We start from the raw sequence: 23,883 nt of genomic DNA on the forward strand, positions 1-23,883 counted from the left end.
TACAGGATCACATTACTGTCTGACCACAGATCTACATAAAAATTAATTAATGGTACAAGAAAGTGTGTGTGTGTGTGTGTGTCTGTGTTTGTGTGCGTGTGTGTGTGTGTGTGTGTGTGTGTGTGTGTGTGTGTGTGTGTGTGTGTGTGTGTGTGTGTGTGTGTGTGTGTGTGTGTGTGTGTGATTAGCTTGGCACTGTAATATTAACAAGCTGACAAATCATTGCATTCTAGCGGTTCTGGAAGTGTGTTTAGCTATCAGGGACAACTAAGATGATTTGCATATTTAGCAGTGATGCACTCACTGGGAGACATCTCAGTGCTCACTGCAACTTGAATAAATCATAAATACCTTCTGTATTAAAAGCGGAATATAACCCTGCATTTTAACTTTGCTCTAAAAGATTATTTACAGTATATTATATGCAACCAGCATTTTTTTTTTTTTTACTAGACCAGCATTGGAAGGGTTACACAGAGCTTTAAAGTTCCTGGAGATTTCTGCAGACGCATCCGAAGCTGACATAGATACATTTTGTTTACATAAATGTATCTAAGTGTTGAATGTGACTCACTCTCTCTGACTGAGAAGGAGCTGGAGGACAGCCAAAGAGTGTGTAACATTTCTCAATAGATACATTTAACTAAATAGAATGTAACAATCTGAACTTCTGCATATCTCTCCACGGAACTTTAAACCTCTGTGTTTAACCCTTCCAATGCTGGTCTAGTGAAAAAAAAAATGCTTTTTGCATAGAATATGCTGTAAATAATGTTTTAGAGCAAAGTTGAAATGCAGTGTTATATTCCGCTTTAAGAAGGCAAAGTTCTATTTTTGTATAGCATTTTAGTAAGAGGGATTTTTGGTCTCTCAGCCCCTTACACACTCCTAGGAGTTCTTGTTCACCACAAGCTCGCTGGGCAATCTTTAATTTTGATTGGGTAACTTATCTTTCCTTGAGATGTGGCCTTTCACATAACGCATTTATTCTCATTTTCTTTGTCTTTACTGCGTGGTTTAGAATTACATGGTTCAGTAAAATGAGAGATCTTACAAATATAACACACAACAAAAAAAACAAAAAACACAGGAATCCCCTGTATTTCTCTTTTTCATTTTAGTGAATTCAGCTTGCATTATGTTTGTTATTTACCTACGCTCCTTTTGCTAGGGTCCAGGTATTCCAGTGGATAGGTCTGTCCAAAGCCTGGCACTCGTACATCAACCCCTTCGGGGGAAGCAGTAGTTCTGGTTGTGGTGTTATAGACTAATCTAAGGCAGAATGAGAGTAGAGATTTATAAACCACTGAGGAATTTATCGTCTGCTGACATAAGACAAGTTTAAATGATGACAAAGATCATACAAGCCACATATTTATATTGGTACAGACCTATAAAGAGGAACGTTGGCTAAGGTTTTCTGTTATATTAAGCCAGAGGTTCCCACACTTTTTCAGCTTATGAGCTACTTTAAAAATTAGCAGGTCAACATGATCTACCTATTGTGAGGTACAGAGCAAATGTCTGCCTGTTTCAAGTTTGCATTTGGATGAGAAGGTCATGGATGTCAGTTGTTGCATGTTACCAACAATATAATGCAAATATGTATAGGATCCAGGGCTGGGAGTGTATTGGGAGAAGGGTGGGCCTTACACGCCACTCCTCCAAGTCCAGGCCTGAGTCTGGCAAACGGAGGGTTAAATGGTTCACCTGTGTGAATTTGCATAAGAGGCTGCATCACTCAGAATGCAGTGGGCTGTATGTGGAACAAGAAGGCTCCGGAAAAGCTGTGCAGTTGAGAGGGCTGCCAGGCCTGTAGCAGCAGGGAAAGCTGCTGATGCGGAAGTGCTGGAGGGGAGTTGGACTCCAGTACTGGCAGTGTGTACCTAGGGCATTTGACACTCGGTGCTGTGTTATATAGACTCCCCCCCCCCCCCCCCCCCAAAAAAAAAAAAATCCAAAGGGGCAGAAAAATGGGTGGGGCCATGACCGGATGAGGGCGGAGCTAACTGTAATTTAAAGTGAACGTGATATGGAGGCTGCCATATTTATTTCCTTTTAAACAATACTAGTTGCCTGCCAGCCCTGCTGATCTATTTGGCTGCAGTAGTGAACTGAATTACACCAGAAACAAGCATGCTTGTTCAGGGTCTATGGTTGAAAGAATTAGAGGCAGAGGGCCAGCACGGCAGCCAGGCAACTGGTATTGCTTAAAAGGAGATAAATATGGCAGCCTCAATATTATTCTCACCTCGGGATCCCTTTAAAAGTGGAACGCAAAGACAGTGGGCCCAAGTTTTGGTGACCCTTTCCCCAGAAAATTCACATACTTGTGCAGGTTTTCTCAAGAAAATACACGTAATGTGAGCAGATTTGCCCAGAAAATACATGCAATCATGTAGCAGATTTCACCAGAAAATACAGTACGTGGAATCATGTGGCAGATTTGCCCAGAAAATACATGCAATGTCGGCAGATTTGCCCAGAAAATACATGCAATCATGTAGCAGATTTGACCAGAAAATACGTGCAATCGGGTGGCAGATTTGACCAGAAAATACATGCAATCGTGTCGGCAGATTTGACCAGAAAATACATGCAATCATGTCGGCAGATTTGACCAGAAAATACGTGGGACCGGGTAGCAGATTTGACCAGAAAATACAGCCAGCAACTGAAACTCCCGCGCTGAGAGCAGGGCTACAGGAAAATGGTGCGCTGAAGCCCTGCACTGCAGACAAAGTCTCCAGAGCAGGGCTTCGGACAACATCTTACCGTAGCTCTGCTCTGCCGCGGTGAACTGACACGGCGTCTATTAGATGCCGAAAGCCAGTTCACGCCCTGGGGGGGGGGGGGGGGAAGAGAAATAGGCGGTGCTTGGAGAATTTTAGGGGGTGCACCCCCCGGCGCCGCCACTGCTCCCAGTATAGGTAGCTAGCACAGTTGCCCCAAGTATAGGTAGCTAGTTGCCCCCACTGAAGGTAGTGTAGTTACCCCAATATAGCTGCCCCCAGTACAGTTGCCCCCAGGATAGGCAGCATAGCTGCTGCCCCCAATGTAGCTAGTATAGTGGCCCTCCGTATATAGTATAGTGGCCCCCATAGTTGAGCCAGTATAGTTAGTATAGTGGCCCCTGTGTAGCTAGTATAGTGCCCCCCCCCCAGTTTAGTGGCCCCCAGTGTAGCTAGTATAGTGCCCCCCCCCCCCCCAGTATAGCTAGGAGGGGTGACAGCAGGAATAGCAGGGGGGGGGGGGGGACACCTCCCCCCCCCTCCCTCACCTGGGTCCCCTCCTTCTGCCTCTCTTCCCCTCCAAAATGCGGGCAGCAAACAGGCAGGGGGCGGGCAGGCAGGCGCGGAGAATACTCACTTCACTTCCGCGCATCAGCCTGGAACGCTGCGTCGCCGTCACGTGCCTCTTCTGCGCCTCCAATGATTGGAGGAACAGAAGAGGCACGTGATGGCGACTGCGTTCCAGCGGCTGATAGCGGAAGTGACGTAAGTATTCCTCACGCCCGCCTGCTCGCCCTGCCTGTTTGCTGCCCGCATTGGGGGGGGGGGGGGGGGGAAGAGGCAGAAGTAGGGGACCCAGGTGAGGAGGGGGGGGGGGGGAGAAATATGTCCCCACTTCCGCCGCTATTCCTGCTGTCACCCCTCCTTCTAGCACTGCTCTTCCCCTCCTGCATCTATGGGGGGGGGGGGGGGGGATTGTGGCGACACCCCCCTGGCTGTCAGTCACCGGGTGCGCCACGCCCCCCTGCGCCCTATTGTAGGAACACCACTTCTGGTAGTCCAGAAAAAGCCTGGGAAAGGCGAGTCGCACCAGGACTGCCATTAGGCCCGTGGCAGGGTGTCATTGAAGAGCCGGTGTGGCTGTTAAGTACAGAGGGATGGTATGCAGTAACCCCGAAGGTAACCAGAGGTCAGGGTTAACACAGAAGCAGAGTGCTGTGTGATAAATACCCAGTGTGGTGGATTTAGGTTGCTGTTTTTGGACATTGACAATAAAAGCTGTACTGTTTTATTTTAACCCTAAGAAGACTCACTGTCTGGTATGTTGTGACCCTTGATGCTGCTGACCTACTCTACCAATGATCTATAACCCCCAAAATATTACACCATGTACAATTTTAGGAGCAGAATCGTATATACAGAATGGAAAATGTAGTGCGGTCAGGCTCTATCATGAAGTTTCTACACAATGGGCACCCCTGTATTAAAGGAGTCATTAGGGCAAAAGTAATAAAATAAGTGCTACTTACTGGGGGCTTCCTCCAGCCCCAAGCATGTCCCTCGCTGCGGCTCTCCCTGCAGCCGTTCGCCGCAGCTCCGTCCCGGTCCCCGGCGATGATGTCAGGGCGACCTCCAGGTGGGCCTGTACTGCGCCTGCGCGAGCAGTGCTGTCAATCACCGCCACGTGGGCCAGGGCAGACTGCGCAGAGGTCCACTCTGGCCCATGTGGCGGTGATTGACAGCGCCGCTCGTGCAGGCGCAGTACAGGCCCACCTGGAGGTCGCCCTGACATCGCCGGGGACCGGGACAGAGCTGCGGCGAACGGCTGCAGGGAGAGCCGCTGCGAGGGACATGCTGGGAGCTTGGGGCTGGAGGAAGCCCTCGGTAAGTAGCACTTATTTTATTAATTTTCCCCTGATGACTCCTTTAAGCACAAAGAAAGATTATAGCAACTGTTGAGCTCAACTGCTGCTTGTGTATCCATTATGGAGAAATTCATTAATATACACTTGAATTTAGAGACATATGGAAGCTGCTATATTTATTTCCTTTTAAATACCAGTTGCCTGGCATCCTGCTGAGCTCTTTGGCTGCAGTAGTGTCTGAGACACACCTGAAACAAGCATACGGCAAATTTAGTCAGACACATCTGATCAGGGGCTATAGATAAAAGTATTAAGGTGCCCATACAATAATCAATTCTCCTGTACGATAAACCATTCAATTCCATAATTTTATCAAATTGGGGGAGAATCGATATTTTCCATTCTCCTCCAATAGAATTGGTTGATATCTGGTCAAAAATCGACCAATTTTGTTTGATTGGGCAGCATGGAAAATATTGGTTGGCTCGGCTACTGTTCACATTATTTCAATTGACACTGCATTGACTTTTTGTTTCAGAGCACGGAGACACAACGTCGTTTAGCTCAATTCGTGAAAAAGAATCACATAGGATCTCGCAGTGTTGGGGCCAGTAGTCTGTTGATATCCCAATAAAGTTGAACGCTTAATCGTTTGATGGAGGATCAAGTAAAGTATGGGTACCTTTGGAGGCAAAGAATCAAGACAGCCAAGCAATCTGCATTGTTAAAAAGATCAGAACTATGGCAGCCTGCATATCAATCTCAGTGCAGTGGTGATTTAACCTCCTTGCCATTATGATTCTTTCCAGATTGTAGGGTCTAAAAGAGGTGCAATTTTTTCCACTCTTTCAGACCCTAAAACCTGAAAAAATTCATTCTGGCAGGGAGATCTGCAGCGGAATAAAGAATTTACCTTCCTGGGATCCAGCGCTGCAGTTTTCACTTTGACCACAAGATGATATATAGATATATCTCTTCTCTATTTCTCTTATATAGAGAGATTCGTTTTAAATGTTAGTCCCGCCCCCGATGACGTCACGCCACCACTGCCGCTCCGATTGGCCGCCGGGTCCCCGGAAGAATAGCGGGGACATGGGGATCCCGGCAGCCAGGGAAAGACCCCCACACTGCCGTGGAGAGAGGCTGGAGTCCCGCTGTGCAGCGTGATCGCACGCGGGACTCCAAAACTAAAGGTAAAGCACTGCCTACCCTGACCTGAGCTCGGGATCACCGCTAGCAGTTTTTTTTTCTACCCCGAGCTCAGGTCGGGAAAACCGCCAAGGAGGTGAGAAGTATATGGAGGCTACCATATTTATTTCCATTTAAACAATGCCGGAATTTGGTTATAGTGTAGGCCTAACTCTGGCTAGCAGCATGGGGAGCATGGGGCGGTGTTTTGAAACGTAACGGGTACTCTGCTATAGTACAGTATTCAAGCACTGCCGGGACTCGGGAGGGAGTGGGCGTGACAGCACAGCCAATCAGAGTGCAGACAGTGTGCTGTATGCATGTGTTAAATCTTCCCTCCTGCTGTGTCCAGAAAAGCCATCCCTGCCCAGAAATAGCTGTGAGCCACCAGGGGGGGGGGGGGGGGGGGGGGGATGCCTCCCGTGGTCCTGCCTCTGACCACTGAGGGAGGGGCACCTTAGGGTTAGGCACCCCCAAGGGTGGTGGGTCTCGTTAAATAGTAGAGTATCGGTAAATTTACTGATATTTTATTATCGGCAATGTCCCTGCCCCCGATTTTCCATGGTGCCCGAAATTCACGTACGGAGAACCAACATATCCAGCCAGATAAAACTACACACAAGCTCTTACCTTATATTGTCAATCCAGCAGTCAATGACCAGCGGCAGCAGGAGTTCCAGATTCAGCCAGAGAGTGAAGTAGTAATCTGTCTTCTTGGAGCACATGTAATGCACCACTGAGGGCTTATCCAGTTTGGCTTCTAACTGGTTTCCCAGGTCGCCTGGAACTAAATATGGATAATCGTGTGAACAATAAGTGATCAGTGCTTTGCCTAAGAAGTAGCTTATACTTTTAAAATCAGCACTCAAACTGAGAAATGATATGATCTAATTAGATTTTTTTTTTACATAGTTATTTGGGTTGAAAAAAGACATACGTCCATCCAGTTCAACCAGAGAACAAAAGTACAACACCAGCCTGCTCCCTCACATATCCCTGTTGATCCAGAGGAGGGCGAAAAACCCTTACAAGGCATGGTCCAATTAGCCCCAAAAAGGGAAAAAAATCCTCCCCGACTCCAGATGGCAATCAGATAAAATCCCTGGATCAACATCATTAGGCATTACCTAGTAATTGTAGCCATGGATGTATTTCAACGCAAGGAAAGCATCTAAGCCCCCTTTAAATGCAGGTATAGAATTTGCCATAACTACTTCCTGTGGCAATGCATTCCACATCTTAATCACTCTTACTGTAAAGAACCCTTTCCTAAATAAATGGCTAAAACGTTTTTCCTCCATGCGCAGATCATGTCCTCTAGTCCTTTGAGAAGGCCTAGGGACAAAAAGCTCATCCGCCAAGCTTTTACATTGCCCTCTGATGTATTTATACATGTTAATTAGATACCCTCTAAGGCATCTTTTCTCTAGACTAAATAAACCCAGTTTATCTAACCTTTCTTGGTAAGTGAGACCTTCCATCCCACATATCAATTGTTGCTCGTCTCTGCACCTGCTCTAACACTGCAATAATATCTTTCCTGTAATGTGGTGCCCAGAACTGAATTACATATTGCAGATGTGGCCTTACTAGAGAGTTAAACAGGGGCAATATTATTCTAGCATCGAGTTTTTATTTCCTTTTTAATGCATTCCAAAATGTTGTTAGCTTTAGCTGCAGCGGCTTGGCATTGAGTACGATTATTTAACTTGTTGTCAATGAGTACTCCTAAGTCCTTCTCCAAGTTTGATGTCCCCAACTGTATCCCATTTATTTTGTATGGTGCTAGACCATTGGTACGACCAAAATGCATGACTTTACATTTTTCAACATTAAATTTAATCTGCCATTTATGTGCCCATATAGCCATTCTATCCAGATCCTGTTGCAATATGTCCCCATCTTCCTGAGAGTTGATTCTGCACAATTTTGCATCATCTGCAAAAATAGCAAGATTGCTTACTACTGCATCTACTAGGCCATTAATAAATAAATTGAAGAGCACTGGACACAGTACAGACCCCTGTGGGACCCCACTGCTAACAGTCAACCATTTTGAGTATGATCCATTGACCACAACTCTGTTTTCTGTCCATTAGCCAGTTCCCTATCCATGCACACAGACTCTTCCCCAGTCCTTGCATACTCAACTTTTGCACCAAACTTGTGTGGAACAGTGTCGAAGGCCTTTGCAAAGTCCAAGTATATCACATCTACAGCATTCCCAATATCCACATGAGCGTTCACTACCTCATAAAAGCTGAGCATGTTAGTCAAACAGGACCTGTCTTTAGTAAACCTGTGTTGATGCTGAGAAATAAGATTGTTTTCTACTATGAAGTCATGTATAGTATCTCTTAGTAACCCCTCAAATAGTTTGCATACAACTGATGTTAAGCTTACAGGTCTATAATTTCCTGGATCTGATTTTTTGCCCTTCTTAAATAATGGGAAAACGTGGGCTGTACGCCAATCCACTGGGACCCTGCCAGTTAAAAAAAAGAGTCACAAAAAAGATAAGATAAAGGGGTTTATCTATAACTGAACTTAATTCCCTTAGGACCCGAGGATGCGTGCCATCCGGGTCAGGTGCCTTGTCTATTTTTAAGTTATTTAGTCTTGCCTTCACTTCTTCCTGCCTTAAGTATTTAATATTACAGTTGGAAGATTGAGACTCTTCTGCCTCTAATTTGCAACAGTGATGTTTCCCTTGTGAAGACAGAAGCAAAGAAAGCATTTATAAACTCTGCCTTACCTTGGTCGTCCACCATTGAGTTCCCACCCTCATCCTTTAGGAGTCCAATACAGTCAACCTTTTTTTTTTTTTTTTTTTTTTTTTTTTTTAGAGTTGATGTACTTGTAAAACTTCTTTGGGTTAGATTTGATATCCTTAGCGATTTGATTTTCAGCTTCAATCTTTGCCAGCCTAATTTATTTTTTACAACTTTTATTGCACTGCTTATAATTGCTTAATTCAGCCTCAATCCCCTCCTGTTTTAGGACCTTATAGGCATTCTTTTCCCCCCTTCATTTTATCTCTGACCTTTCTATTCATCCATAGAGGCCTTTTTTATTCCTAGATATTTTGTTTCCATATGGGATATACATACTACAATATTGAGAATAAATTTAAAAGCTTGCCATTTCCCTTCAGTGTCCTCCCCTTGTAGTACATTATCCCAGTTCACCAGACTTAGTGCCTGCCTGAGTTGATTGAACTTTGCTTTTCTAAAATTCATAGTTTTAGTGGTTTCATTGCCCCGCAGCCTATCAATCACCAGATCAAACGTTATCATGTTGTGATAACTATTTCCCAAATGTTCTTGAACCTGCACATTTGATACATTATCTGGTCTATTAGAAATGATCAGATCCAGTTACGCATTTCCCCTAGTTGGTTCCGTTACCATTTGAGTCAAGTAATTGTCCTGTAGTGCTGCCAGAAATCTGCTGCTTTTACCAGAATGGGTAGCCTCAATACCCCAGTCAATGTCTGGAAAGTTGAAGTCACCCATAACTATGACCTCATTTTTACTTGCAGCTTTTTCAATCTGCTGTAGTAATTGCAGTTCTGCAGCTTTATGACTATGTGGTGGTCTGTAGCATACCCCAATAAGCAATTGGCAACCTTTATTTCCACCATGAATATTTACCCAAACGGACTCCACATCTTCACAATCTTCCTCCATCTCATCATTCAGGACAGCTGTAAAAGAATTCTTAAAGACAATCCCCTCCACCTTTTTTCCCTGTTCTATCCCTCCTAAACACATTGTATCCCTCTAAATTCGCTATCCAGTCATGGCTTTCATCCATCCATGTCTCAGTTATTCCCACAATGTCATAGCCTTTGTCATTCAGAATTAACTCTAGTTCATCCACTTTATTTGCGAGGCTCCTAGCATTGGTTACCATTTACTTTATATTTTTACCACCACATTTTCCAATTTTGGTTCCATGAAATGGGCTGCTTGAAGTTTTACCAACCTCCTAACTCTTTACACTGTCCCCACCCCCCTCTCCACCTCCCATAAAGTTAGGCTCCCACTGTCTTTTTAACTTGTCTTGTCTACAAATTGGAGACTTTACCCTCCCGCCCCTCGCCTTTGTACAAATGCTATACTCCACACGGCTGAGGCAGGAGTTTGTGGCCACCTTGCCCACAATTGAGAACATACAGGTGTCTCCTGAGCTCTCGTAAAAGGACAACTGTAATGAGAAAAATATGGAGGCTGCCATATGTATTTCCTTTTAAACAATACCAGTTGCTTGGCTATCCTGCTGATCTGTTTGGCTGCAGTTGCGTCTGAATAACACCAGAAACAAGCATGCATCTAATCTTGTCAGATCTGACAATGTCAGAAACACCTGATTTGCTGCATGCTTGTTCAGGGTATATGGCTGAAAGTATTAGAGGCAGAGGATCAGCAGGTTAGCCAGACAACTGGTATTGTTTAAAGGTAATAAATATGGGAACAACCCCTGACCACATTGTTCCCTTCCTTACCCCTCCCACCAGAAGCTGCTCAGTCATGCTCAATGGCACTGAACTAGAACAGAGTGAGGCATCAGTACAATGCTCGGTCCCCAAACTGCTGCCTGAGGGTATGAATCTCAATCCCTTAAAGAGACTCAGTTTTTTTTTTTTTAAACTTACCCAGGGCTTCCTCCATCCCCATAAGCCTGGATGTGGCCCTCACCGTCCTACAGTTTAGCCGCCGTCAACTCCCAGTATGCAACTCCTCCACCTTCCGTGTGAGGATGCCCCACAGAAGCTCAAAAAGGTTTAGGTCTGGAAACATGCTTGGCCAGTCCAGCACCTTTACCCTTAGAGACTGTTCTTAGTAGCCAGTTGCTATGACTAGCACTTTGCGGCTACCAATTAGACCTACATTCAATTGGCTGTACTTTTTTAATGCAATATTTAAAGCTATAGATTTAAAAATGAAGCGGTCATAAAATGAAAAAAAACAAAAAAAAAAAAACCACACTGGGTGCAGATGACACAGATCCCCACCTCCTACCTGCTGACTGCCAAACACCTCCTATGGATTAACAGATAGCCAACAGGAAAACGTGGCTGCAATAGGGTTCACTGTCGAACCACATCCAGTGATTTGGGCTGCATCAATACAGGTGCCCACTAATGATACAATCTTGTACAATCCTACCACTTCTATGTAACGAGGGACTAAAGTATCCACTCAAAATAGATTTCCCCTATACTACATATATTTGGTAGATTGTACCATTAGTGGACTCACTAGGGGGGGGGGGACCTTGAACTGCCAAGAACGGGGTGTGGAGGGTGTAACAGGAGCCCTAGTGGTCAGACCGCAAATTGCCTTCCAATCGGTTTCAGCACACAGACCATGCAAGCTGCGGTCGCGATCTTTGCGCAGAAACCGACAGAAATTTGGGCAGCAGCCCGACCAGAAGGGAGCCTGTGAGGTTACGGTAATTACAACTTACACACTATCTCAGGGTATCTGCCACCACCACTGGTATGGGCCAGTGGAGACACCTGACTGACTGGTTGAAATGAATAGCGGAGATGCCACCGCATGGGAGAGCGGCATGGCGGCTATCTCCACGTCCCAGCCGGCGGCTGCTGCCGTGCAGCAGCGTGATGCTGCCTTGCCTGGTCCTTCTAGTGCACACAGATGGAGAACTACGCGCGCGCGCCAGGCGACAGGACCTTTATGCTGCTAGAAGAGGAGTCAGCTGATCATGCCGATTAGCTGACTCCAGCTATGCTCCGGATTGGTTGAGTGACTGGGGCGGCGCTGTGGAGCGCTTTTAGTATATATAGGACTCGCTTGTCACTTGCAAGTTGTCTGCTGTTGCGAACATATACGTGTGAGCGCTCAGACCTGAGTCAGATCCCACAGTGTGTTAGAACCAGCGGGAGCTGGGAATTCACACTGAGTCAGATTCCATTGATAGTTTAAAGTACTATTGCTTGCTACTGTTTATGTGTTAGACTAGTTCCCAGGTGTTGAGACCAAGGACCTCACACCTAAGACTAGGATTGATATATATACTGTTACCTGTTATGACCTCTGGCTTTCCTGACTACTCTCCTGTTCTCTGATTCGGTACTTCCGGCCATCTGATTACCTGTTGCCAACATTGCCTGTTCCTGGATACCGAATCAGTCTTCCACTTCTGTACTTTGTCTGTCCGTGTGTTGCCAACCTGGCTTGTCTGACCTTTCTGGCTGTCACCTAGCCCCTGGGTGATCAGCCTTACTGTATACCTGTGATGCCTGCTCTTCAGGTGGTTATTAGCTGCTATATCAGGCCTATGGTCACCAGCTCCACTGAAAACCATCGTGCAGCACAGTCAGTGGGTCTCTACCTATCCAAGGTCCACTGGCTGCAGTACAGTCTGATTCCCTGCCTCTCAGGGAATCCTTGGCTGCAGTACAGTCTGATTCCCTGCTCCTCAGGGAATCCCTAGAAGCTAGGGCCTAGCTGCAGACCAATCATCATCAATATTACTCCAGACAGTGATTCCTGCTCCTCAGGTATCCACTGGCTGCAGTACAGCCTGGTTCCCTGTCCCTCAGGGAATCCTAGGCTGCAAAAGTGTTTGTATCTCCCGCTTCTCGGGAGATAATCTCTCCAATTACTGTTGCACAAAACACTATATCACATTGGGTGTCCTGTGTCTAGCTATACTAGTGTTATTGGTGATTCTGCAGATGACCACATAATCAGGTATAGCATCTGTATTATTGGTGATACTGCAGATCACCAATAATTAGAAACATCTGTGTTGCTAACACCAATCGTTACACTGGTCCTGCAAATAAAAACGGTTAAACACACTCTATTCTGTCTGGCTAGTAACAACAGTAGCGTCTCTTCAGAAGTCTGGTTCAGTTTGTGCGGCTGAACAGTGAAGGACTTTGATAAAGTCTTTATTCACGGGCAATAATTAATATACACAGACAATTAAAATCAACAATTATTGAAACATTAATAGCCAGCATGAAAGAAAAAGGGAGAAAAATACTTAGGGTTTGTGGAAATATGTCCGTTCTGGGAAAACTTGTAGAGTTCCTTTTGTTCAGTTTCAGCAAAGTTCAACGTTCAGACCAGGTGGATGACAGCATATCCTCAAGCTGGCACAGATGTGATTAAGATGGAGTTTCAAGGTGGAGGACCCTTGGGTTTCAGCCTGTCAATAGTTTTATCACCCCTCGCTGCGGGGAGTGGCTATGACAGGCACAAGTCCAGCCTCGGGAGGATGGAGCAGGGGCTGTCCCATCCTTACAGACCCTCAGACTGGCAGAATTCTAGTTCGGCCCGTCTTGGGGTGCACGTGGGGGCAGGTAAAACCTATACCACATATTCACACTCAGCATGATTTTACGAATCCTAGGACATGAAATATGACAGGTCTATCATGAGAATTTACCCCCTCTCTTCAAACCCATATTGCTATCAGAGATTAGGGGACAGAGTTCTGGGAAGTTCACAGAACCAGCACCGGGACTCATGCTACACTTTCCCCACATTTGGCGAAGCTGCCATCTCGGGAACCCCAGGAATATGACAGAACTGGGACGTTATGGATTATGCTATGAGCCTCAGGTCATTCAGGATGTGTGCTGGCAACTGGCTTCCCTTTGATCCTTCCCAGGGAGCAAGGTGTCAAGATCTCCCGGGGATTCGTAGCCTGCCTGGCTGAATCTAGGCCTCCTTATCAGAGCTGAAACAGCTGGCATATCCTCTGAGAGGGGCCATTAGCTCTCCAGGGGGCCGGGGAACCAGCTTGTTACAGCTATGTGTTAAACGCAATTAACTTCCTTTCCCAGAACTGTATATTTTAAAACCAAAGTTTGTCATTCTGAGCCCTGCAATAGATGTGCGATTGATTGCGGTGATCAGAAACGACTGCTGGATCTGCGATTTTTGTGCGTTTTGGACGACTGTGCGTCGCCTGGCGTCACAGAGGGATCTTGCCGTTGGCGCAATGATCTGGGGCCTGTGATTCACTGCAGATAAATTTATATAATACATTTACTAATAAAGCATTGAAAAAAAAAAATAAATAAATAAATAAAATGTGGGCTGGGGCTCTAAATTAAATCTGCCCTTGTCTTCACCAAAAGCATATACTGTCCTTGCTACATACTATAGTACCTCTTATTGCTATGTAAGCAGTCCGAGCTCAGATATTTGTAGATGATAAAAGTCTCCATGTCATTTCTGAGAATAAGTAACCAATCAACTTCTGCTTTCTAAGGTAAAAGGTCCTGCACTTTCCTCCCATAGCCTAAGGCTTCCAGTGGCTGCCAAGCCAGCAGGTTTCTATCTAATGTCAGATTTTCTTTAGGATTTATGAACTTAAAAAACAGAAGTTCAACTATCCATTTGTATTGTATCAGCACATTGGAAAAACCAATTGCAGTTCTTAAAGCTTTCCCTAGAGCACCCATTGCAACCTCCAGTCATCTCCTGTCCTGCATTATGGCTGCATTTCATGTGTCAATGTGCTAATCCACCATCCAGGAGTCACTAACATTAGATAAAAGGGACTGGACTTGTGACATGAGGGCTTTAGAAAATAACTTGTACACACGCCTGACTTAAGTCAGCTAATAACAGCCTCAGCTGACATTTAGGGGCGTGTTCTCCCCAGGCTCTTTTAGCTGGGTGCTCCACCCGGCTAATTCTGGTGAGCACCCGGCTGTCATCAGCTCACCTCCTCATCCTCTGTTGCGGTTACTGGAGGCTGTTGACCTTGCCACTGAGAGCAGAACCTTCTAAGCACAGAGTCTAAGTGACCACGGGTCTTCACCCACGACCCCTTGAGGGGGAAGCAGGACCACAACCCCAGGAGGGGGTAGTGGAACTTCGCTGCCTAGTGCCCACCAGGTTGCGCTTAAGAAGATTCAACAGTGACTCGGAGAACAGATGATACTGCGTTGTAGAGCAAGTAACCAGTGCGAGGTACAGAATCAGCAGGCAGAAGAGTAGTCAAGATGGTCCGGGATCAGGGCAGGCGGAGTTTAGTCAGAAGCGGGTAACAAGCAGAGGTCGAGGCCGGCAGAGTTCAAGCAATACAGGTAACAAGCCAAGGAGTCAGGACAGGCGGAGTTCAATCGTAGTCAGGATAAGCCAAGGTTCGGTAACAGGAAGTCAATCAGTAATCAGACGAGCAGAGTAACAGGTATCACAAGCTGCACAAACAGACAGCACTGAACTGACAAACAGATGGGGTTTAAATAGGGCCTTTGGCGCCAATTGATACGCATCGCACATACGTACAGCGGTACGTCTTACTACGCGCATGCAACACTATTATATTGCGCATGCATATTATTATCCGCAATGCCCCGCGCACGCGTAGATACGGCCAGAGATGCGCGTGCGCGAGAATATGTACGCGTCACGCCGTACGGCGTTACACCCTGGTACAGACAGGTCAAATGGCCACCTTTCCTACACGCGCGAGCAGAAGCCAGATTTGCAACAGGCCTGACGGAAGCTTGGTGAGTATAACATCCTCCTATGCTGTAAGCAGAGTTGCACCGCCCGTGCATTCTCCCCTCGCACATCACCTGGCTACTTTTTCATGCCACCCGACTGGAAAAAAAATTCTGGGGAGAACCCATGACCCCCAACCCGTGAGCAATCAGACAGATATACTCACCCCTAGCGACACCAATCCCCCTCCTGCCATGCAACATTACGCACGTGCTGCTCGTCTTTCCTCCGTCCCCTGCATAGCAACACAGCGTACTGTCAGCTACACAAATGGTGTGTGTGCAGCCAGGCCCAGCGGTGTCACCCAAAGGTGATCAGGTCCTGATCCCCGACATGAGTTGAGTGGGTGTACGTGGCCTAAAGGCTCATACACACGTCCAACATCATGCACAACATGACTAATCACACAAGTTGTTTAACACACACACACACACACACACACACACACACACACACACACACACACACACACACACACACACACACATAAACACTGCATGCATGTTCAAGTGAAACGACAAACTGCACAACATGCCCCTATTCAAAAGCAAAGTAGTTCAAGATAAAGACAAATAACATTTATACCTTGCTTTTCTCCTGGCGGACTCAAAGCGCCAGAGTTGCAGCCACTAGGACGCGCTCTATAGGCAGTAGCAGTGTTAGGGAGACTTGCCTAAGGTCCCCTACTGAATAGGAGTTGGATTACTGAACAGGCAGAGCCGAGATTAGAACCCTGGTCTCCTGTGTTAGAGGCAGAGCCCTTAACACTATCCAGCCACACTCAAACAGTTCAAACAACGTATACAAAAAACAAAAGGAACATTAACAGCGCCATAGGAGTAATATGAGCACCAGTGGCACCCAATAAAATGCATCCATAGGTGCCATGGATTTAGGCCGAGGGAGGCTTTTAGCGGCGATCGTGATGCAGATATTGGCAGAAATTGAAGGGGGGGGGGGGGGGTTGTTTAGGGTTAGGTATCGATAGAGGGAGAGTTCAGGTGAGAATATGATTGGGTTTAGCAAGAGAATATTGGTAATATTTGCTGATGTTGTACTACTATATTACCCATTACCCAATAGTAGAATATAGAAAATATATGTCTGGTCCCCAAATGTGGCTTTTTTTTTTCTCCACATGTATGCCATAGACTAGTTCATTAAGTAAACAAGGTTATCTCTACCTCTGTATCTGTATACATTGCATGAGATACGAGGGACACGCATAATATTTGTCGCTCATAACTGTATCAAAGTTCAGCCGATTTTTTTTTTTTTTTTTTGGCAAAGGGAATAATTATACTGGGTGGGGATTTTAACCTTACTCTAGATCCAGAGATGGATTGTTCAAAAGGTAGTAGGAATTTATCAGCAGGTAATCTCAATAAAAGAAGAAATGAACTAAATCAAATTCTAGATGCCGATTACCGCAAGCAAAATGAAACTTTCAAAAAAGGCAAGAACAAACCAGGGGAAATTTTAGCAGCCCTAATAAAAAAAAAAAAAAAAAAAAAAAAGAATCAGCAGCAAGATTTATAGAAAAAATTAAAAATAGCAAGGAAGATGTGGTGTATGATCAGGAGGGAATCAGCAAGGCCTTTGTCGAATTCTATTCTGATCTATACAACTTAAAACTATCAGAAGCAAGGGCACCTAGTGAATTTCTCGATCCAGTTAACCTCCCAAAAGTAAGCACAGACCTTAGCTATATTCTGGAGGAACCAGTTGTAGAAGCAGAATTTATTGAAGCCTCTGTTAGGAGCTCAAAGGGAAAGAGTCCGGGTGCGGACGGATTTTGCACAGAATTCTATAAATGCTTCTCTAAAGAATTGGCACCTCTTTTTTGCAGAATGGTAAATAGCATGGAATATGACCATACCTTCTCAGACTCCACTAATAATGCTCTTATTACTCTTATACCAAAGGAAGGCAAGGAGGCAGAACGTTGTGCAAGTTTTAGGCCAATATCCCTAATAAATACCAATGTTAAATTATACTCGAGCATACTGGCTCATAGACTAGAGGAGGCCTTGGAGGTATTACTGGGGAACCAGCAAACGGGTGTAACGATTGTGGAATCGTCTCCGTGGTCAGCGCACCAGACGTGCGCTGACGCGGCGGATTTCCTCCACAAGCGTATAATTGAGGACACCCAGGCTAGGTGCTATGCACCCGCAGAGGGCAATTCCCACCGGCAGATGGCGCTGTGGAGTGCAGGCGAACACAGCCGCTGCACAGCCACAGATGTCAAATGGGAATTGTACAGATCCATTGCACAGATCCAGGACAAGGTACAATCAGGCAGGGCTGGATAGCCCACAGGGAACAGAGCAAAGGGACAGAACCAATGTGTGCCCACCAAACTAGTCGCCACCCAGCAACGGCGAACACACAACGGCGGAAACGAAGTAGGAAACGCAATCGCAAGAATGGCGATTGCCAATAGCGACACAAGACTGAGCAGGACAGAGCACCAGGGTAGCAAAGGCACAGTAAATCATACAAAGAGAAAGATAAGGAAAATAACAAACGCTAGCTGAACGCGAACACCGCACTCATTCGCAACAGTGCACGCGTTCGTACGCGGTCTACACGTGATAAGCACAATAGAGACAAGCACGCCTAACTAACCAAGACTAGACAGACACCACACAAACGCGCTTACTACCCGGTTGCCTTACCGCAGGCACCAGCAAGCGCACGCAAACAGACAACGAGAATCGATCAAACAGGAACCACTGCTTTTACCGTCAGAGCCAGTGCGAACCAGGTATCAGAAAGATCCACTGCTCTTGCTGTCAGAGCAGTGTGATCCAAGCACACGACAAACAGAAGGAGTAACCAGCAGCGACCGCAGCCGAGGTTAGCTCCAAGATCCAGACCAGAGGAATCCACTGCCACTAACGCTAGAGCAAATGCGATTCAGACAGACAGAACAGAAGGATCCACAGCACTAGCGAAAGTGACTAGCGCGATCCAGGAAGACAGAACAGAAGGATCCACAGCACTAGCGCAAGGCGAGTGCGATCCAGGTACAGAGTAGCAGGACAGAAGGATCCACAGTACTAGCGAAAAGAGGCTAGCACGATCCAGGGAAACAGATCAGAAGGGGCTACCAGCAACAACCGCTGTTCCGGTTAGCACCCAGACACACAGAACGACTTCCTATCGACCACCGCTGGGACAGGACAGTCGCAACAGACGAACAAACAGATAAGCAATCCTGACGGCACTAAAGAAACTGCCTAGTGCAGTTCTCAGAATTACTCCAAGATAACTTCAACAAGAAGTAGCATGGCTGACACTCTCAAGGAGTGTTTACTACAAACCCTGAAGGAATGACCAGCAAAGGACTGTGGGTAATCCCAACCTTTATACTGCCAGTCATCACAGGAGGCAGGTAGGGGATTTGCATAACGAATGTATGCAAATTCCTCAGCAGCAAGCTGCAATACTGACAAAAAGTCTCTCTTAAAGAGACCTGCAGAATGCAGACTTGAACAGTGGTCAAAAAGCTGCCTGTCTGCACAGGCAGCTGAGCAGATTCTCACAACGGGCTTTAGGAAAAATAGGCACCTCCAGGAAAATATATATACAGCAATTAATATTATTCATAACTGTAAAGTTAATAGAGAAGAAAAGGTCCTCATAGCGATCAAAGCAGAAAAAGCGTTCGATCGTATATCGCATGAATTTATATTTAATTGCTCAAAAAAACTTTGGCATAGGTCCCCCCTTTATAGAAAGAATTAAGAAGCTGTACAATAATTTAAATGCTCAATTGATAATCAACTCTTCTGCCTCCAAAGCCTTCCCGATTTTGAATGGGGTACGGCAGGGATGCCCTCTTTCACCCGGACTCTTTAACCTGTGTCTCGAGCCCCTACTACTTTGTATTCAAAACGATGAAAAATTAAAAGGTATAACAGTAGGTACTGAAGAGATTAAAGCATTGGCTTATGCTGATGACCTCCTGTTGACACTAGATGCGAACAAATTTTAAGCAGCTTTGGGGCAAGTTCAAATTTTAAAATCAATATGGAAAAAAAGTATAATCCTCGATCTAGGCTGCTCGATAGAAACAAGGAAAAAGATCCAGGAATATAATAACTTTGCTTGGGGAAAAGTAATTAAGTACTTGGGGATTAAGCTGGGCGGTAACGTAGACAAAATATACGATCAAAATTATAAAAATCTAATGGAAGAGAGTAAAAAAAAAAAAAAACTAAATGGATGGGATGGGCCTTACTTTAACCACTTGCCGACCGCCTACTTCATATTGGCGGCGGCAAAGTGGCAGCCCCAGGACCACTTAACGCAGATTGGCGTCAGGTCCTGGGGCACTCTCTGGCCGGGGATCGCGCGCTGGGATGCGCGCGCATCCACCGGCAATAGGCTCCGCCCACCCGCGACGTCAACCCGTTGTTAACCCCGCGATCGCCGCTACAAAGTGTATAATACACTTTGTAATGTATACAAAGTGTATTATACAGGCTGCCTCCTGCCCTGGTGGTCCCAGTGTCCGAGGGACCACCAGGGCAGGCTGCAGCCACCCTAGTCTGCACCCAAACACACTGATCTGCCCCCCCCTGATCGCCCACAGTACCCCTCAGACCCCCCTCTGCCCACCCCCCAGACCACCATTTGCACACAATCACCCCCCTAATCACCCATCAATCACTCCCTGTCACTATCTGTCAACGCTATTTTTTTTTTAGTCCCTGAACTGCCCCCTGCTCCCTCCTGATCACCCCCCCCACCCCTCAGATTCTCCCCAGACCCCCCCAGACCCTCCCCCCCCTGCGTACTGTATGCATCTATCCCCCCTGATCAACTGTCAATCACCTGTCAATCACCCGTCAATCACCCCCTGTCACTGCCACCCATCAATCAGCCCCTAACCTGCCCCTTGCGGGCAATCTGATCACCCACCCACACCAATAGATCGCCCGCAGATCCGACATCAGATCACCTCCCAAATCCATCGTTTACATCTATTCTCTCCTCTAAACACCCACTAATTACCCATCAATCACCCATCAATCACCCCCTATCACCACCTGTCACTGTTACCCATCAGATTAGACCCTTGCGGGCACCCAATCGCCCGCCCACACACTCAGATTGCCCTCAACCCCCCCCCCCTTATCGATTCGCCAGTGCATTATTTACATCCGTTCTTCCCTGTAATAACCCACTGATCACCTGTCAATCACCCCCTGTCACTGCCACCCATCAATCACCCCCTGTCACTGCCACCCATCAATCAGCCACTAACCTGCCCCTTGCGGGCAATCTGATCACCCACCCACACCAATAGATCGCCCGCAGATCCGACATCAGATCACCTCCCAAATCCATCGTTTACATCTATTCTCTCCTCTAAACACCCACTAATTACCCATCAATCACCCCCTATCACCACCTGTCACTGTTACCCATCAGATTAGACCCTAATCTGCCCCTTGCGGGCACCCAATCACCCGCCCACACCTCAGAACGCCCTCAGACCCCAGCCCTGATCACCTCGCTAGTGCATTGCTTGCATCTATTTCCCCCCTCTAATCACACCTTGAGACACCCATAAATCACCTCCTGTCACCCCCTAGCACACCTACCCATCAGATCAGGCCCTAATTTGCCCCGTGTGGGCTCCTGATCACTCGGCCAAACCCTCAGATCCCCCTCAGACCCCCTTCCGATCACCTCCCCAGTGCATTGATTGCATCTATTTTCCCCTCTAACCGCCCCCTGAGACACCCATCAATCACCTCCTGTCACCCCCCTAGCACTCCTATCCATCAGATCAGGCCCAATACATCCTGTCATCTAAGAGGCCACCCTGATTATGACCGTTTCCACAAAATTTGCCCTCTCATAGACCACCTGTCATCAAAATTTGCAGATGCTTATACCCCTTAACAGTCATTTTGAGAAATTTGGTTTCCAGACTACTCACAGTTTTGGGCCCGTAAAATGCCAGGGCAGTATAGGAACCCCACAAGTGACCCCATTTTAGAAAGAAGACACCCCAAGGTATTCTGTTAGGTGTATGATGAGTTCATAGAAGATTTTATTTTTTGTCAAAAGTTAGCGGAAATTGGATTTTGTTTTTTTCACAAAGTGTCATTTTTCACTAACTTGTGACAAAAAATAAAATCTTCTATGAACTCACCATACCCCTAACGGAATACCTTGGGGTGTCGTCTTTCTAAAATGGGGTCACTTGTGGGGTTCCTATACTGCCCTGGCATTTTAGGGGCCCTAAACCGTGGGGAGTAGTCTAGAAAACAAATGCCTCAAAATGACCTGTGAATAGGACGTTGGGCCCCTTAGCGCACCTAGGCTGCAAAAAAGTGTCACACATGTAGTATCGCCATACTCAGGAGAAGTAGTATAATGTGTTTTGTGGTGTATTTTTACACATACCCATGCTGGGTGGGAGAAATCTCTCTGTAAATGGACAATTGTGTGTAAAAAAAAAAAAAAAAAATCAAAAATGTGTCATTTACAGAGATATTTCTCCCACCCAACATGGTTATATGTAAAAATACACCACAAAACACATTATACTACTTCTTCTGAGTACGGCGATACCACATGTGTGACACTTTTTTGCAGCCTAACTGTGCTAAGGGGCCCAAAGTCCAATGAGTACCTTTAGGATTTCACAGGTCATTTTGAGACATTTGGGTTCAAGACGACTACTCACGGTTTAGGGCCCCTAAAATGCCAGGGCAGTATTGGAACCCCACAAATGACCCCATTCTAGAAAGAAGACACCCCAAGGTATTCCGTTAGGAGTATGGTGAGTTTATAGAAGATTTTATTTTTTGTCACAAGTTAGCGGAAATTGATATGTATTGTTTTTTTTTTTCACAAAGTGTCATTTTCCGCTAACTTGTGACAAAAAAAAAAATCTTCTATGAACTCACCATACCCCTAACGGAATACCTTGGGGTGTCTTCATTCTAAAATGGGGTCACTTGTGGGGTTCCTATACTGCCCTGGCATTTTAGGGGCCCTAAACCGTGAGGAGTAGTCTAGAATCCAAATGCCTCAAAATGACCTGTGAATAGGACGTTAGGCCCCTTAGCGCACCTAGGTTGCAAAAAAGTGTCACATGTGGTATCGCCGTACTCAGAAGAAGTAGTATAATGTGTTTTGAGGTGTATTTTTATACATACCCATGCTGGGTGGGAGAAATCTCTCTGTAAATGGACAATTGTGTGTAAAAAAAAATCAAATAATTGTCATTTACAGAGATATTTCTCCCACCTAGCATCTGAATGTGTAAAAATACACCCCAAAACACATTATACTACTTCTCCTGAGTACGGCGGTACCACATGTGTGGCACTTTCTTGCACCCTAAGTGCGCTAAGGGGCCCAAAGTCCAATGAGTACCTTTAGGATTTCACAGGTCATTTTGCGACATTTGGTTTCAAGACTACTCCTCACGGTTTAGGGCCCCTAAAATGCCAGGGCAGTATAGGAACCCCACAAATGACCCCATTTTAGAAAGAAGACACCCCAAGGTATTCCGTTAGGAGTATGGTGAGTTCATAGAAGATTTTATTTTTGTCACAAGTTAGCAGAAAATGACACTTTGTGAAAAAAAACAATTAAATTCAATTTCCGCTAACTTGTGACAAAAAAAAAAAAAATCTTCTATGAACTCACCATCCTCCTAATGGAATACCTTGGGGTGTCTTCTTTCTAAAATGGGGTAATTTGTGGGATTCCTATACTGTCCTGGCATTTTAGGGGCCCTAAACCGTGAGGAGCAGTCTTGAAACGAAATTTCTCAAAATGACCTGTGAAATCCTAAAGGTACTCATTGGACTTTGGGCCCCTTAGCGCAGTTAGGGTGCAAAAAAGTGCCACACATGTGGTATCGCCGTACTCAGGAGAAGTAGTATAATGTGTTTTGGGGTGTATTTTTCCACATACCCATGCTGAGTGGGAGAAATATCTCTATAAATTGACAATTGTGTGTTAAAAAAAGAAAACAATTGTCATTTACGGAGATATTTCTCCCACCCAGCATGGGTATGTGTAAAAATACACCCCAAAACACATTATACTACTTCTCCTGAGTACGGCAATACCACATGTGTGGCACTTTTTTGCAGCCTAACTGCGCTAAGGGGCCCAAAGTCCAATGAGCATCTTTAGGCTTTACAGGGGTGCTTACAATTAGGCACCCCCCAAAATGCCAGGACAGTGAACACACCCCACAAATGACCCCATTTTGGAAAGTAGACACTTCAAGGTATTCAGAGAGTAGCATAGTGAGTCCGTGGCAGATTTCATTTTTTTTTGTCGCAAGTTAGAAGAAATGGAAACTTTTTTTTTTTTTTATTACAAAGTGTCATTTTCCGCTAACTTGTGACAAAAAATAAAATCTTCTATGAACTCACCATGCCTCTCACTGAATACTTTGGGATGTCTTCTTTCCAAAATGGGGTCATTTGGGGGGGGATTTGTACTATCCTGGAATTTTAGCCCCTCATGAAACCTGACAGGTGCGCAGAAAAGTCAGAGATGCTTGAAAATGGGAAAATTCACTTTTGGCACCATAGTTTGTAAACGCTA

At 45.8% G+C, this 23,883-nt stretch overlaps 1 protein-coding gene across 1 annotated transcript in view; it reads right to left on the reverse strand.

Annotated features, from left to right (window-relative positions):
• PLA2G15 (phospholipase A2 group XV) overlaps positions 1-23,883 on the reverse strand; it is a 56,815-nt gene that overhangs the window by 18,163 nt on the left and 14,769 nt on the right. Inside the window, exons 2-3 of the mRNA XM_068261423.1 lie at positions 6,416-6,572; positions 1,154-1,272 (exon numbers count right to left, since the gene is read on the reverse strand). Coding sequence (XP_068117524.1) covers positions 1,154-1,272; positions 6,416-6,572 — 276 coding nt within the window. The remainder of the gene's footprint in view (positions 1-1,153; positions 1,273-6,415; positions 6,573-23,883) is intronic.

Source organism: Hyperolius riggenbachi, chromosome 11, assembly GCF_040937935.1.
Source record: "Hyperolius riggenbachi isolate aHypRig1 chromosome 11, aHypRig1.pri, whole genome shotgun sequence".
In the NCBI taxonomy this organism is placed as follows: Eukaryota; Metazoa; Chordata; class Amphibia; order Anura; family Hyperoliidae; genus Hyperolius; species Hyperolius riggenbachi.